The sequence below is a fragment of the Balaenoptera borealis genome (assembly GCF_965194805.1).
Source record: "Balaenoptera borealis genome assembly, chromosome: 2".
In the NCBI taxonomy this organism is placed as follows: domain Eukaryota; kingdom Metazoa; phylum Chordata; class Mammalia; order Artiodactyla; family Balaenopteridae; genus Balaenoptera; species Balaenoptera borealis.
In genome coordinates this window covers 67876576-67892842 of record NC_138867.1, presented here as the reverse complement: position 1 = coordinate 67892842, position 16267 = coordinate 67876576, and the positions used below count along the sequence as shown (strand labels likewise).

Genomic DNA, 16267 nt, shown 5'->3' with positions numbered 1-16267 from the left:
GTACATAACTGTGCTGATTCATTATGTGCAACACAACCATCATAGGACAGAACAACAGTAAGAATCATACGATCCTCCATATGTGCTTCACTTACTGTGAAGCAGCCGCTGTGCTAAATGCTTTATCTGCATTATCTTACTTAGTTCTCAATGTATCGATAAGAAAGCTCAATTTCAGAGAATTTGCCCAAGGTTAGACAGTTAACAGCTGGCAGACACAGAGTAGAAACCTGGCTTAAGTCCCCAAATTCACATTCCTAATTCCTATTTATTCTATGATCAGATTCTAGCCAGAAGACACCAGATTTTTGTGCCGTGTATATACTGAAAGCTATTACAAATGCAAAATTGTCTTTGTTATTCTACGTGATTGTTTTAGTCAGCGCTTATCAAAATACAGTTATATAACAAACGATCCCAAATCTCAGTGGCTCTGAGTAGCAAGCAATTATTCTCATGCTCACAATCAGCACGGTTGACTATAGTTCAGTTTATCTAGATTGGGCTCAGATGGAAGGCTCTTCTCTAGGTTTCAGGGTAGTGAGCTTGGCTCCAGCTTGGCACTGAGTTCAATTCCGCTCTGTATCTCACGAGGGGCCCAGGCAGGAAGGGTGGCAGCTACCTGGGGCGTGTCTGTCTCATGGCAGAGATCAGCATCTCCCAAAGCGAAAAGCAGAAACATGTAATGCCTCTTAACTCCTGGGCTCAAAAACGTGTATATTGTTATTTCATCCACATTTTATCAGCCAAAGCAAGTCAACTGAGTGGTGGTGGTGAAGAGCAAAAATTTATTGACAATATTTTAATCTTTCACAGTAATCTAATTACTCCTCTGTAAACTTAGTTCCTCAGAGAGATACATTATATCTCTTAGGGCAGTGGAACAAGATTGTTTCCAATATTATTTAGTAGGGGCTCTGGAAAATTTCACATGCTTGAATTCCCTAAATGTTTGCAAAGCATAAGGACAAAACCATCTCTTTCAAGCCTACTTCTCTCATCATCTCTACCACCATTTTGTCCCAGTAGGGATTCTAGAAGTCTCATGGGGTTTTCAATCGGATCATTTAGGAGAGGCAGGGAGGGAGGGAGGGAGAGAGAGAGAGAGAGAAAGAAAGAGGGGGGGGAGGGGGAGGGAGAGAGGGAGAGAGAGAGAGAGGCAGGGAGAGAGAGAGGCAGAGAGAGAGGGAGAGAGAGAGGCAGAGAGAGAGAGAGAGAGAGAGGGAGAGAGAGGGAGAGGGAGAGAGGGAGAACCCACCTTGCTGTACACCAGAAACTAACACAACATTGTAAATCAACTATACTTCAATAAAAAATAAATTTAAAAAAAAGTAAGTGTTTCAGGACTAACCTACATTCTATTTACCGGAACAGTGGCCACCAAAATTGCTCCTGCCATTAATAGGAACATCTACTGTCAAGAAGGAAATCTCTCTCTTTTTTCTGTAGAACCAAGAGCCTTTAGGGACAAACAGACCCTTACTCAGAAAGCATAGTTCTCAGTGAGATTGTGAGATGAGAGTTTAGGATGAAGGGCCTCCAAAAGAGAGAAGAAAAACCAACATATGAACAATAAAATTCATATTGAATTTTATTCTAATAGAGGAGAGGAAAATCAAAAAGTGAGGATCATAGTTGGTAAATGAGAGGGTATGTGGATATTTGAAAGGGAGAAAATGAGTAAAAGGGAGGCTGGAGAGTGTTTCAGGTTGAGTAGGTAAAAGAGAGCTGGGAGACAGGACAGGAGATGGTGGATGGTCAGTTAACCACAAAATGCTTGCCTGTCATGTATTTTCCAAGGTATCCTTTTGCAGTTATTAAAATAGAGGAAATCATTTCAGGTCTGAGCACAGAACACTTGCAAATGAAATCTGCCCTCCTGAGAAGCATTTACTAGAAGCTGTCAGATCAGCAGTGAAAAGTTTTAACTCAGACAATAGCTACACACGGATGCATGAATAGTTCTTTTGTGACTATATCATTCTCCCTTACAAAATGTGCTACCTATTTTTTAAATTTCCTGATTTATAGGTAAGTTCATGAGGCCCTTCATGAATTTAGATGTCAGCTAGTTAATTTCATTTTATTAAAAAAGGATTCTATACAAATATAACTGAGTAAAAGAATGAGAGAGACACAAAAGGATGAGGGTTGGCTGCTCCTCTGGGAAATGTCTGCTAAGGGGCCTACTGACTGGCCTTCCTTTTCCATTCCCAGATGCCCAGGAAGGGTTCCATGACCTGAAGTTTTCTGGCAGCCCATACCTTCCCAAGGAAGTGCCAGTTAGAACTGTGGAGCTCAATTCTCTCCGTATCTTTATTATATAACTTAGTTTCACACTCCTAAATGCTCCAGGCCGACATTACTCCTGGGATACCTTTTAACTTGTCTTCTTCATTCGGATGATTCACAATTACAAACTTGGAAATTAACCTCACACATGATCCCCCAGGACCTTCTGTACTCTCCTCTGACCTGGAAGACAGCTTCACCCTCAGCTGACTCTCCCCCAACCCCTACCAATTTCTCTTAAGCCCCCAACTGGATCCTTTATCTTCTATGGATCCTCACCCACAACTTTAAATTTTTTATCCTTCTCTTTAAGCCACTTATCCTACTACTCCTTGATATTATAGTTCACCATACAGCGGCTTCGAGCCCCAATCTCAACCCCACTCTCATATACTCACTCATATACTCCACTCTTGGAGAGCAGACCCCAAATTTCACATCACTATAAACTCCACAGTAACAGAGCAGTTGTATTATTCATTGCCTCACCTAGTGCCCAGAACAGAGATTGATGCAAGTGCTTAACAAATATCTGGTGAATGGATGGATTTATCCTTAAATTCTCTACATGGCTCAGTTCTGTATTTTGTGCATAACTAATCCCTTATAAACATTTGTTGAAACAAACTTACCCAAGAACTGCTTGGCTCCAAAACATGGGATCTAGTATTTTATAAATTTGAGTTATGCACCACTAAGAAAAAAGTTTTAAGTAGTTTCCTGACCTTTTTAAAACTACATAATAAAGACGTCTCTTCCTGGGATGGGATTTTTTTCTTCCATGAACGTCCCTAATGAAGCCTGACCCATACCATCTGATGCCAGGGCCAATCATTATAAATCTTAAGCTGAAAAAACCTTCAGAAATGCAATCACCTTGTTTTAGAAGTGAGGGCACCAAGATCAAAAAAGCCATGCTGCTAGTGGGAAGCTGCTGCATAGCACAGGGAGATCAGCTCGATGCTTTGTGACCACCTAGAGGAGTGGGATAGGGAGGGTGGGAGGGAGACGCAAGAGGGAGGGGATATGGAAATATATGTGTACGTATGGCTGATTCACTTTGTTGTGCAGCGGAAACTAACAGAACATTGTGAAGCAATTATATTCCAATGAAGGTATTAATTAAATAAATACTAAACTTTCATTGGGTTATTTGTATGGAAACATGTTAATATAAATGTTTCAGACATTACATGAAATTTCTAAAAATCTTATATTTGTATTTGTATGGAAATATGTATGGAAATATGTTAATATAAATGTTTCAGACATTAAAAAAAAAAAAAAAAGAATTTCCATTAATGAAGATGTGTTCGTGACTGATTGTCAAAACGTTTTTGTCTGTTTGTAAACTATTTTTATTTTACCCTCATTTAAAAATATTTTATTAGGATTTAAGGTACTAGATTAGCAGGCTTTTTTTCTTTCAATATGTTGATCATATCCTACCATTGTCTTGTGGCTTCCATTTTTGATATTGAGAAGTCACCCTTATGTCTCTCCTTTGCAATAGTCTGTATTCTTATAAGTGTTTTGAAGTGTTTTATATAAAATAATATGTCTGTATACAGAGTTCCTTTGGTCTCCAGTGGACTTCGTTGGGCTTTTTGAATCTGAGATTGGTTTATTTCACCAGTTCTGGAAAATTGTCTTAATCTTTTCAGACATTGTTTCTGCACCATTTTCTGTTCTTACCTTCTGAAAAGAACAATTAAATATCTGTTAGACTTTCAAAAAAAAAAAAATAAATAAATAAATAAATAAATAAATGAGAATAAAATCATATTCATAATCATTATCAAGAAAATAATTTAGAAAACAAAAAATGAATTGGTAGACTGAAACAAAATCATAACCATCACATCAAACTAATTGCTAATGGCCTAAACACCATCTACTGATAGAGATTAACAGAATGGGTTTTAAAAAAAACTTAATTTTATGCTTCCCACAATAGAACTTAAAATATTATGGGTTAAAACTAAATTGACAGAAAAAGATGTACAATTCAAATAGTAATAATAAGGCTAGAGTCTTTATATTAACATCAAATAAAATCAATTTCAAAACAAAATACATTTCCAGAAATAATAATGCTGAAGATGTCAAAGGTATCTTAACTGAACAAATGTTTGAAATACATGAAGCACCTGTCTGGTGGCAAGCCAGCATGTGTGCACTCCTTAAGAAGGAGTCCAGGCTTCTCCAGCCTTTCTATCTGTCCCAGAGGTTCTTCAACCAGCCAAGGGTGCTGGTCTCCTACATAGGACCCGGGAACTGACACACCGGGTCTGTGGCTCTCAACCCACCCACTCCCCAGGGAGGGTGCCCACCCATACGATCTCCCTTTTTCTCTGAATCCCCTCACAGGAGCACAAGTCCTGACCCAGTTGCTTTTCTTTCCATTTTTCCCAATTATGTGTCTATCTATCTTACAGCCTTGGTTGTACAGGAGTCCTTATGCCAGCACAAGGACAATATGGCATAGTCCTTATGCCATCCTAGTATGTGTGAACTGGTTTCAATATAGTTTTTTTTAAATTGGAGTATGGTTGATTTAAAATGTGTGTTGGTTTCTGCTGTGCAACAAAATGAGTCAGTTATATGTATACATATACCCACTGTTTTTTAGATTCTGTTCCCATGTAGGTCCTTACAGAGTATTTAGTAGAGTTCCCTGTGCTGTGGGTAGATCTTTATTAGTTATCTATTTTATGTATTGGGGTTTCAATATAGTTTTGATTTGCATTTCCCTAATGAGTGATGAAGTTGTGCTTCTTTTCATGTGTTTCTTACAATTTTTATATCTTCTTTATAAACATATCTATTCAAATCCTTTGGTAATTTTCCCACTTTATCAAGGTATAATCGGCAAATAAAATCGTATATATGTTAAAAAAAAAAAGCATGCTGCATTATAACTCAATTCTTGTGCCTTCCATTTCAGTGCCTTCCACAACAATCTATTTTAGAGTATAGACAATGGAAAAATGTGGGAAAAAAAATCATGGAATGGAATGATAGAATCTGGACATCTTAACCAAATCTATAGATATCTGTCTATAGAGGGCAAGAACTATAAAACCACAAGAGATAGAAAAGAGGAAACTATGATTATGGGCTTACTATGTTCTGTTCTAACCAGCTGAATTAATCTGACACATAGCAGTGGTTGAAAAGATCCACTGCCCTGAAAAAATACAATACAAATGATCCCTGAACAACATGGGGGATAGGGGTGCTGACCCTTCAGATAGTCAAAAATCTGAGTATAATTTATAGTCAGCCCTTCTTTTTTTTTTTTTTAATAGTAATCTTTTATTTATTTATTTATTATATTATTTTTGGCTGTGTTGGGTCTTCACCTCTGTGCGAGGGCTTCCCCCAGCTGCGGCAAGCGGGGGCCACTCTTCATCGCGGTGCGCGGGCCTCTTCACTATCTCGGCCTCTCTTGTTGCGGAGCACAGGCTCCAGACGCGCAGGCTCAGTAGTTGTGGCTCACGGGCCCAGTTGCTCCGTGGCATGTGGGATCTTCCCAGACCAGGGCTCGAACCCGTGTCCCCTGCATTAGCAGGCAGACTCTCAACCACTGCGCCACCAAGGAAGCCCTAGTCAGCCCTTCTTATCTGTGGCGCCTCCATATCTTCAGACCCTCCATATCTGCAGTTCTGTATCTGAAGACTCAACCAACTGCAGATTGTGTAGCACAATATTATTTACTATTGAAAAAAATCCGCTTATAAGCGGACCTGCGTAGTTCAAACCTATGCTGTTCAAGGGTCAACTGTACCATGAACTTTATAGATTCTCTTGTTATGATTACTTAGGAAACACTTTCCATGTATCCCTTTCTCACCACTAGTGAGTTAACAGCCAAAATTCTGTTTTCTTCTTCTTCTCTTTCACTTAAAAAAATATATATATATATACATATATATAACATACACATATATACATACATATATACACTAATGTATGCTAATTTTGGTTAGTCATTTGTGGTCTATTCAGATGTGGTAGCATTATCTTGAGATTCTGGTACTTTATGTACACAATCTCCTTGGAAAGATCCAAGGTAAATCTTGGATTACATTAATTCATTATTATAGTGAATTTCCTAGGTGACTGAGTAGAGTTTTATAATTATATTTCACATATTTATATTTACATTTAATTAAAATTTTTCCTCTTAAATGGAAGCTAGTATAGAAATAAAAATGCAGTAAAATTTCTATTTAAAATATTTTGTTGTTCCATTGACTTAATAAAATCCTATTTCTGATATAAACAATAATGTATAATTTCCTTCTCATTCTCTCTCTGTAGTCAAGCCTATGTGTAAACATATATGTATATTTATTTATAATTAGTCACAAAAGGTAGTTGAGCTTTCTGAACAACTATTTCTTTGTATCAAATCATCAAGCTAAATTTCAATCTTTTAATGAGTTTCTTTTCAAAGTGATCTAGTAACTTAAAGAAACTAGATGATTTGAGGGGCTACTGCGTGATAGACATGCATTTATTCCTTCAACGAACACTTACTAAGTCTCTATGAATCCAGCCCTGTCCTAGGTACTGGCAGGTAGAGAGATAAACCAGATGGCCATGCCTCTGCTATGATGGGGCTTACTTTCTATGGGGAGACAGAGAGATGGGGGTGGGGGGGGAGGGGAGAGAAAGAGAGAGAGAGAGAGAGAGAGAGAAAGAAAGAGAGAGAGAGAGAAGGGAAGGGAAGAAAGGGAAGTATTTTAAGTTTGGAGATATTAGCATATAGACGGTATTTAAAACCACAGATAACCTAGGGAGACAATGTAAGTAATGAAAAGAAAAGGCTAAAGATTAAGCCCAGGACACTGAAACTTTTAACTGTTGGACAAGGAGAAGGACTCAGCCAAGAAGTCTAAAAAATTAGTGGCCAGAATGAAAGAGAAATACAAACAGCATATGTTATTGCAAAAGTCAAGTGAAGAAAATGTTTCTTAAGGAGAAGTGATTGGCTCTGTCAAATGTTTTGCTGAGAGGCTTAGTAAGATGAGGACTGGGAATGGACCAACTAGCAACATGGTGGTCATCGTTAACTTGAGTGGCATGGAGGGAATGGATGTTCAGCTGGATAGAAGTGAATGAGAGGTCAGGAAGTAGAAACGATGAATATTTAAAAAAAAAATCTGTGCCAGATGTAAATGGGGATAGATAAGTGGATTCTACAAGGTCCTTGTCTTCAAAGAGGGCCCTTGCACTTATAAGATAAATCTTTTATCAACAATCTCTGAAAAACATGCTTTGATATAAAACAGGGTTACATTTATATTAATATGTACTCTATAAAGACCTGTTACTATACTGCAGGAAAAAGTTAAACTAAATAACATATTTTATTAAGAACACAAAATCTTCAATCAAAAGTTTTATCATCAGATTTTCAGGTTGTTTGTGTACAAACTAAAAATAGATTTTACACATCATTCCACAAATTAAAATGTTCAAACATCAGTGTTCAGAATATGACTATTCAAAAAAGAATTTGTAGACATTTTCTTTGTCCTATTTTCAAAATCTTCTGAGACAGAATAGATAGCTACTACATATAATATGTGTGAACTGAATAAGGTAAATGTGACCTTTGCAACAAAAAGGTCTGAGATTTTATCTAATTATAGGCATGCTGAATGAATAGTTTAGAATAATGCACTACTGTCATCAAATCATATCTTCATATACATGTGTAATCCATTTTGCATAATGGTTTCAGCTCAGTGTGTATGTAATTACATTGTAAAGCACACTCAGAGCTGCTGCTGAGTTGAAATTTTTCTTCTGCCGTTTAAGGAAATGAATAGAAAACACAGTCTTGTGAACATCAAAGTACTTTTTGAGACAATTAAATCTCATCAAAGAGGTCTCCTGGACTACTGTTTCTTAGAGTTTCTAAAGACATGTTTTCAGCTGGGCTGTGATCCTTTTTCAGCATCTCAGGTAGTGGAGGATCAAGCCTAGAGTAAAAAGAAAAATCAAGATAATTTTATTTTGAAAAACTACATACAGAGTAAAAGAAAATTAAGAGATACATAAGTGAAATAAAAGTTAAACCCTGTTTCCAAACTTCTGCATTAACATAAAGAGAGATGAAAGGCATTTAATTTCTTTAACTGCTTTGGAATTAATCAGCCTCTATTCTGAGCTAACGAAAATTCAAGGGTCTACAACAATATTCATAATTAAGGTCAAGAAATAAAATATCCTCTGTGCTGTACTTTTATGCCAAGATACTGAAGATTTCTCAAGCCATTTCTTTAATAATTCCATCACAATTTACACTTTCCTTCGGCTCTCTTAAATTCTAACTATTAACATTCATTTGAATCTCAACAGCAGGAAGTTCTGATCACATAAATTTATTTTAGTGGTCATTTGATTGTAAGTGTGTATATAATGATTTCACATTTTTAGCAGTTGTCGATGAAATGCTGTTGGTCCACATTAATTTACTGAATCTACATATCTTCATTTAGTAAGTAAATTTACTCAGTTTCAGTACTGTAGTTACTACATCAATGGACTGATCTCTATATTTGTGTAAATGTTCTCTGAGTCCTAGGATAAAAGGCATGATCACTAACGGATAATTGGTCTTTCAAAAATGGTGAGCTGGAGGGTAACAGAGCTCAATCAGAAGACCTTAGAGGGCTTCCCTGGTGGTGCAGTGGTTGAGAATCTGCCTGCCAATGCAGGGGACACGGGTTCGAGCCCTGGTCTGGGAAGATCCAACATGCCACAGAACAACTACGCCCGTAAGCCACAATCACTGAGCCTGCGCGTCTGGAGCCTGTGCTCCACAACAAGAGAGCCCTCGATAGTGAGAGGCCTGCGCACCACAATGAAGAGCGGCCCTCGCTCGCTGCAACTAGAGAAAGCCCACGCACAGAAACGAAGACCCAACACAGCAAAAAGTAAAAATAAATAAATTAATTAATTTAAAAAAAAAAGAAAAAAGAAGAAGACCTTAGGAATGTATATTTATCCTTGTATAAACCTTGTCTGAATCAACCCAGTAATCCTCAGTAAAATACCTATATTTCCAACTACAAAGGCAGAAGCATCATAGCAGTTTGGTACAGCTAAAAAAGAATAGGACTTGAGGGACCTGCCTGGTGGGTCAGTGGTTAAGAAACCACCTGCCAATGCAGGGGACACGAGTTTCATCCCTGGTCTGGGAAGATCCCACATGCCGCGGAACGACTAAGCCTGTGTGCCACAACTACTGAGCCTGTGCTCTAGAGCCTGTGAGCCACAAGTACTGAGCCCGCATGCCACACCTACTGAAGCCCATGCGCCTAGAGCCCATGCTCCGCAACAAGAGAAGCCACCGCAATGAGAAGCCCGTGCACCACAACGAAGAGTAGCCCCTGCTCGACGCAACTAGAAAAAGCCTGTGCGCAGGGACGAAGACCCAACACAGCCACACACACACAAAAAAAGAATAGGACTTGAAGTCAGGACACATAGGGTTTAAATCCAGGTCTATTTCTTATTAGCCATGTGACTTTAGGCAAGTCATTTAACCTAACTGGACTTCTGTTCTCTCACCTCAGAGGTGGTCTAAAGATTAAATGAGATGTTATAAATGAAAATGCTTGTAAATTCCCACAAAACATTTGGAAACTATTATTATTAGCTCCTAATATTGCATAAATTACAAAAGAGCTCCTGCTAATAGTTTCTTTAATTTAAAAGACTAACCAACTAAAGATCCCCAAATGTTGTTTAGATTATGAGTACTTCCAAAAGCCTGCACCCATGCTTAGTTGCACAGATTATTAAAAATGAATCCACCACAGGGTCCTCCTTGGCCTCATGACTGCATACAATTAACCATGGTTAGCTGCTACTAGGCCTGGGACATGTTCTGTCTTATCCTGAGCAAGCCAAGTTCAGATAACATAACCCTCACAGGAATGCGGAGGTGCTAGGCATTAATGCATTGTCAAGATGACAAGTACTACCCTCTGGGAGTTTCAATGTTAAAATTAACAATAAATACTGACATAATTACTGTAATATGTAATTAAATATCTAAAAATATATTCCATAGAAGGAGAAAATGATACAGTACAGCAGTATAATTATTACATGCATAAGTTTTCAATGTCAACTCAAAACACATTATACATCTTAGAATTGCTTTTTCTCCTCCTAGCAAAAGAGAGAATTGAATTATTTCAATTAAAAAGCCAGATATGGAAAAACCTCTGTAATTTCATTCGTCATCTAGACACTGTACAACCAGAACACAAAGAGTGATCAATTTAGTTAAAAAAAAAATCAGCATAAGACAAAAGGACCACTCTGAAGTGACAAGTCTGAAGGGAATAGATCCCTGGTTCTCCATTTAAGATTCCCATCTCTTTCTAAAGTCATGGGGAGCCTAAGATATAGATTTTGACTCTTTTGCTCTTAGTGTCTAGTACATAATAGGTGCTCAATGAAAGCTGTTCCATGAATGGAGATCATTGTTCTACAGCTTTCATAACTGTGGCAAGTCAACAGAGTAAATTTAGAACTCTCCCCACAACCAAAAAAATAGTTTAATCATTTTTATAAGTAATAAATGTTTATTGTAAGACTTTATAAAACTCCTGAAAAACATGAAGAAAATTAAAATGTCCATCATCCTACTTTGCATAATTTGTATTTTCATGTCTTTTTTTTTCTTTTTACAAATATGAGATTATATATATAATTTTGCAGCTTGATGTCTTTACTCTAAAATATATTAGAAATGTCTTTGCATGTTGAAAAATATATTTAGATCTATACTCACCATTAATTTTAATTTGTTTGTACTAAGAATCCACTGATGACTGGGTTGGTTCCATTTCTTAATGCTCTTATAAACAACACAACGATCAATAACCTTATACCTACATCTTAGCATATTTATCATATTATTTTCTCACGAGCATGCTTATTCCAAGCATTCACGCTTAGAGGTGAAATTTGAAAGCAAATAACTCAGAGAACCTGTACCTGAAGTCTTAACAGAAAGTGAGCTAAACAAGCAATTTGAAACTTGGGATTTCCTCTCTTTCTAATTAAGTTACAACCACTAGTTATGGCCCACTTTAAATTCTAAATCTTCCATGAAGATTTTTTCTTTTTCCTTTTTTTTTTTACTTTCCACATTGAAGATGATTTTCATTTTCTCTGATCATTTAAAGTACCTATGTCTGCACCCAATATTTCAATACTAGTTTTTCCTTTAATCAATATTTAAGTATATACTATGATCAGCTCATTGTGTTAGGGAAATATAACAAATTTGATAAGGGTAACAATAATTTCTGCCCTCAGGAATCTTTCAGTTAAACTTTTTACTTTCTCTAATTTTTTTCAAATATGTTTTTTCATCCTAAACATTTTATAAGTAGCTTTAAGGCAACGACTGTGTAATATAATTTGTTCACAGTGATATATCCCTTTAGGAATTTCTATGAACATTAAATCAGTATATAGGATTCAAGTAGACTTTTAGATAGTTTTTATGGACAACTTGGTTCAAAAGGAAGAATCCTGAATCCAAGGTTAGGCGATTTTTATTTATGCTTTACCACATTAAGATTTTGGTCAGGTGGCAGCACCTTTCTGGATCTCAGTGTCTTAATTTAAGCTGCAGAAAGTTAGGGTTACTATAAATGATCTTGGAAGTTCTTTCAGTCCCTATATTCTGAGACAGTTATGCTCAAATAGACTACTTTGCAAAATACAGGCTCTCAATAAATACCTGTGGAATAAATGGAAAAAGGTGAATTAAAAAGGAAAGGTTAATGACAGAATAAGAAATCGTCTTTGTAGAGTTAAAGGCTAAAAGTATAAGGACTTTTCAAATAAAGTGAATAAATGAAACTTCTCCAGATGATGAGAGCCTTAGTAAAAAATGGCTTATGGTCTCAATAATTTGCAGAGAGTTTTATGTTTTATTACTTGATTTCACACTGCATTAAAACACACACACACACACACACACTCTATAACTTGAATCAAAATTGCATTACCACCATCTAATTAACAGTAAATAGTGTAGATCAGAAGTTAGATTTGTCAAAAGAAATATCTCATGCTGGGAAAGTTTCTCTAAAATGTTAGAATGAATGATTGACTTCTAACTTTCTGAGAGTTAAATTACCGACATCTTTTAAAATGATTATTTCCAGTTATTGGCTCATTTTGTAAAGACATTTTCTCAGCCACGTTTAATATTGGTATTACCATGGCTGGAGTATCAATCTTTTCTTATTTAAATGAGAATCATTAGTATTGTTTGGAGTGAATTACTTGCATTTTATAACATATTCTGAAAATAATATTTCTGAAAAATGTCAGGGTGCCAGTTTGAGCAGACTGAGAGGTCCAGGAAAAGGTGTAATGATTGATGGCACTGTGACACTTGAAAAATCATTCTCCTTTGACTATGACACAAACAATGGTTCTAAAGTCAAAAACCAAAAGTCAATTTGTATGTGGCTTAACTATATCTCTACCTACACATACAATTCAATTCCAGGTGAATTAAACATTTAAATGAGAAAAGGCAAAATTTTAAAGCATTTAGAAGAAAATAGAGGAGAATTTCTTTAGGATCTTAGGATAGAAAGTTTTTTTTAAGGCGGAAAGTGAAACCATAAAGGTAAAGATAGATAAATTCAATTACATTAGAAGCATTAGAAGTAAGTACTCCTATTCATCAATAGACATCTTAAAGACAATGAAAAGACAAGTCACAAACTGAGAGGAAATACTGCAACATATGCTGCTAACAAAGGATTATCTAAAGAATTCCTACAATCAATTTTTAAAAACCCAACATTATTAAAATATATATGCCAAAGACTTCAGGAACTTCCAAGAATAGGGAACAGTGAGGGCAAATAAGCATATGATAATTAGCTCAACTTCATTAGAAACCAAGTAAGTGCAAATGAAAACCAGTATGAAGTATTTCATACCAGATTAGCAAAAACGAAAATGTCCAACAATAGCAAAGATCACAGAGAACATGAAATGACAAGATGAATTACTACTGGCTGGAGTGTAAACATTTGAAACTACTTTAGATAACAATTTGGCAATAACTGTCCAGGTACATGAAGATTTATGTACTTATAACTAGGAATTCCACTTCTAGTTACATACTCCGGGAAATATTTGCATACGTGTGTCAGGAGATATGTGCACAAATGTTCACAGGTGCATTATTTATAATAGTGAAAAACTGAAAACTACCCAAATGTCTCTCCACAGGATGGGCAAGTAAATTATAGAATTTTCACACAATGGACTACGATGCAGCTACACACATGCACGAATCTCAAACATGATGTTGAGCAAAAAAGCAAGGCACAAAATAATACACAATATGATTCTATTTACTTAAAGTCAAAAACATGCAAAACTATATAATATTACTCTTTGAACACTGATGTGTGTGTGTGTGTGTGTGTATCTGTGTATGTACATAATAGTTCTGGATCTTATTTGCTCTTCCAAGACAATGCTCTCAGATTTCTGAGTCTTGTAACTTTGGCAATTGTGAAGATGGTTTTACAGAAGGGGCAAGTTGAGTACTATGCATAGAGGGTTCCATTTCAGATATAACGGGTGAGTCTGAAGCGACCGCAGGATATCTAAATGGAGGTAGATGTTGAGTAGGTAAATGCTTGTATAGATGTAGAGCTCAGGAGAGATGACTGGACTACATGTACAGAGATAGCAGTCACTGCCATTACCACTGGCCACTAAAGACAAATGAATTGAAGAGATCTTCAAATGAGTTGAAGAAACTCCCAGAGAGAGTCTACCAGAGAAAAAACGTTTAATATAGAATCCTGGGAAATGTTAAAATTACAGGGGCAGATGGCAAGAGAGAGAAATGAATAAAAGGAGACTGAAATAGAATGATTCAAGAGATATGGGGAGAACCAGGGAAGAGAGTTGTTGTGGAAGCCAAGAACCAAGTTTATTTTGTGTGCCCACAGCTTGTGCTACTCCCATTTGCCACCCAAATGCAGGCTTTCTATACAACTTTGACTGCTGAACCTGTAAATACATGTTAGGTAAATTATTTTCACCCACTAAGAATTATCTGGAGTTGAGAAGAATAAGCTGGAAGGATGCTGCTATGCTTGTGATTCGTTACAGACAAGAAGAACAGGGAATGTTTTCTTTTGGGAGGAAGAAAGTCTTAAACCCTTGGACTGCAGCCGTCACAGCAAAAATCTAGCAAAATGGCCAATGGTCAACTCCTGCCTGGCCACCAAAGCAGAGCATTCTTAAGTAGCTCTTTATCTCATATTATGATAAAATATATTTTATATATATATATGTATATAGATAGATAGACAGAGTGGGTGAGAGAGACAAATAGACAAAGAAAGAGAGAGACAGAAAGAGAGAGAGAAAGAGAGCTTTGTTTTACTAGCAACTTCCCTGGCATCTACCCACCTCACCTCTGACTCTCCCCTGGGATTGGGATAGAGGTCAGATGTGTGGCAAGAGATGAAGATGAGAGATGAGGTAAGGGCAATGTATTAGGAGAGAAACAGACCCGAACATTGGTTGAGACATACATTATTTGGTAATAATAAAAGCCAAATATCTAATGGTTTGTTTTTTAGGATGTTAACAAATCAAACCTTCATCAAAATGACCACAAAAACAGCCAAGTCAAAGTATTATGTACTTGTTATTTTTAAATAACTAGACAGCTATAGAACTGGCCTTAACAGAGTTCTCGTTATGGAACAAACTCAATTAGAGAAAGATCTTTTAAATGGAAAAGTTATAAATAATGGGCTTAAAGATTTGACATTACCAACATTACCACTGTATTTTCAAATTAAATTTTAGTATTTAAAAAAATGTTTGAACTTTGAATAAATGGGAAAATAGCTACACATTTCTAGTTGACCATATAAAAACCAAAAGCATCTCCTAAATAAATTAACAGACTGAAGTCATCAGGATTCATTAAAACAAGTGTTGAACATTGTCTGGAATTCAATAGGCCTACACAGCATTTTACTAGTCTGAGAAAATGAAAAGAAGTTGAAACTTTCTTTCTGGCAACCAAAACGGCAAATAAAAGAAATTGCGTTAGTTATTTTCAACTAAATTCCTAAATTTTTTTTTCTAATGAATATTCTTTTGCTGTTTAACTTTATCAAGAACAAGAATAAAATAGAAATAGGCTTTTCAAATAAGTAAGTTTGAATAAAACATAGAATAGAGAATTATGAAGAGTAAATATACAATGTTAAAATGCACTTACATGCTTTATAGATATTGGGAAAGAATAATTATAAAATTTCCCTGTAAAATATTCATATTATGGGTTTGAAAATAAGATTCTCTAGTTCTATCCAAGTTAACATTTAAAGTCACAAACATTAGGATCAATATGTCCATAATCCACAAGGATGCCAGAATTTATGTAGGAATTTCATAATAATAAATTGGAAGAGTCTGTCATTCTTACTCTATTTTATTTAGATAAATAACATTTCTGTGGTAATTCATTAGATCAGCAATATCAAAGTCCATACATCCTTTAAAAAATCAATACCTGAAAAACCCTATGTTAAACTTCCTGTATCCCTTGCAAGTTTTGAAACGGTATAGGTGACATTTGCTACTGGTGATCTGTGCCTATAAAAGCAGAAAACTGTCATCTTAATAAAAAATGATTTTCCACAACTTTACTTTTAAGACAGGCCATTGCTCTTTGCTACTTGGTGTGCTACAAATGAAGTCTCCCTCACTAGATTAGAAGCTTCTCAAATAGAATGACTCTGCTTTATACGACCTGGCTCATAAACGTTCCAATGATTACATGTATTAATTAATGAACAAATGATTGAATGAATGAAGTAGACAGTATTAACAAGAAGTCTCAGTAAAGTTAAGCAACCTGCCCAAA

General features: G+C 36.0%; 1 protein-coding gene across 8 annotated transcripts in view; it reads right to left on the bottom strand.

Moving 5' to 3' along the window:
* Positions 1-7651: 7651 nt before the first annotated feature.
* The window catches only part of XRCC4 (X-ray repair cross complementing 4), a 280811-nt gene continuing 272195 nt past the window's right edge, over positions 7652-16267 (bottom strand). For all 8 annotated transcript variants that reach the window (XM_082378379.1, XM_082378386.1, XM_082378380.1 and 5 more), the window contains exon 8: positions 7652-8288. In XM_082378379.1, coding sequence (XP_082234505.1) covers positions 8177-8288 — 112 coding nt within the window. In that variant the 3' untranslated portion in view covers positions 7652-8176. The remainder of the gene's footprint in view (positions 8289-16267) is intronic.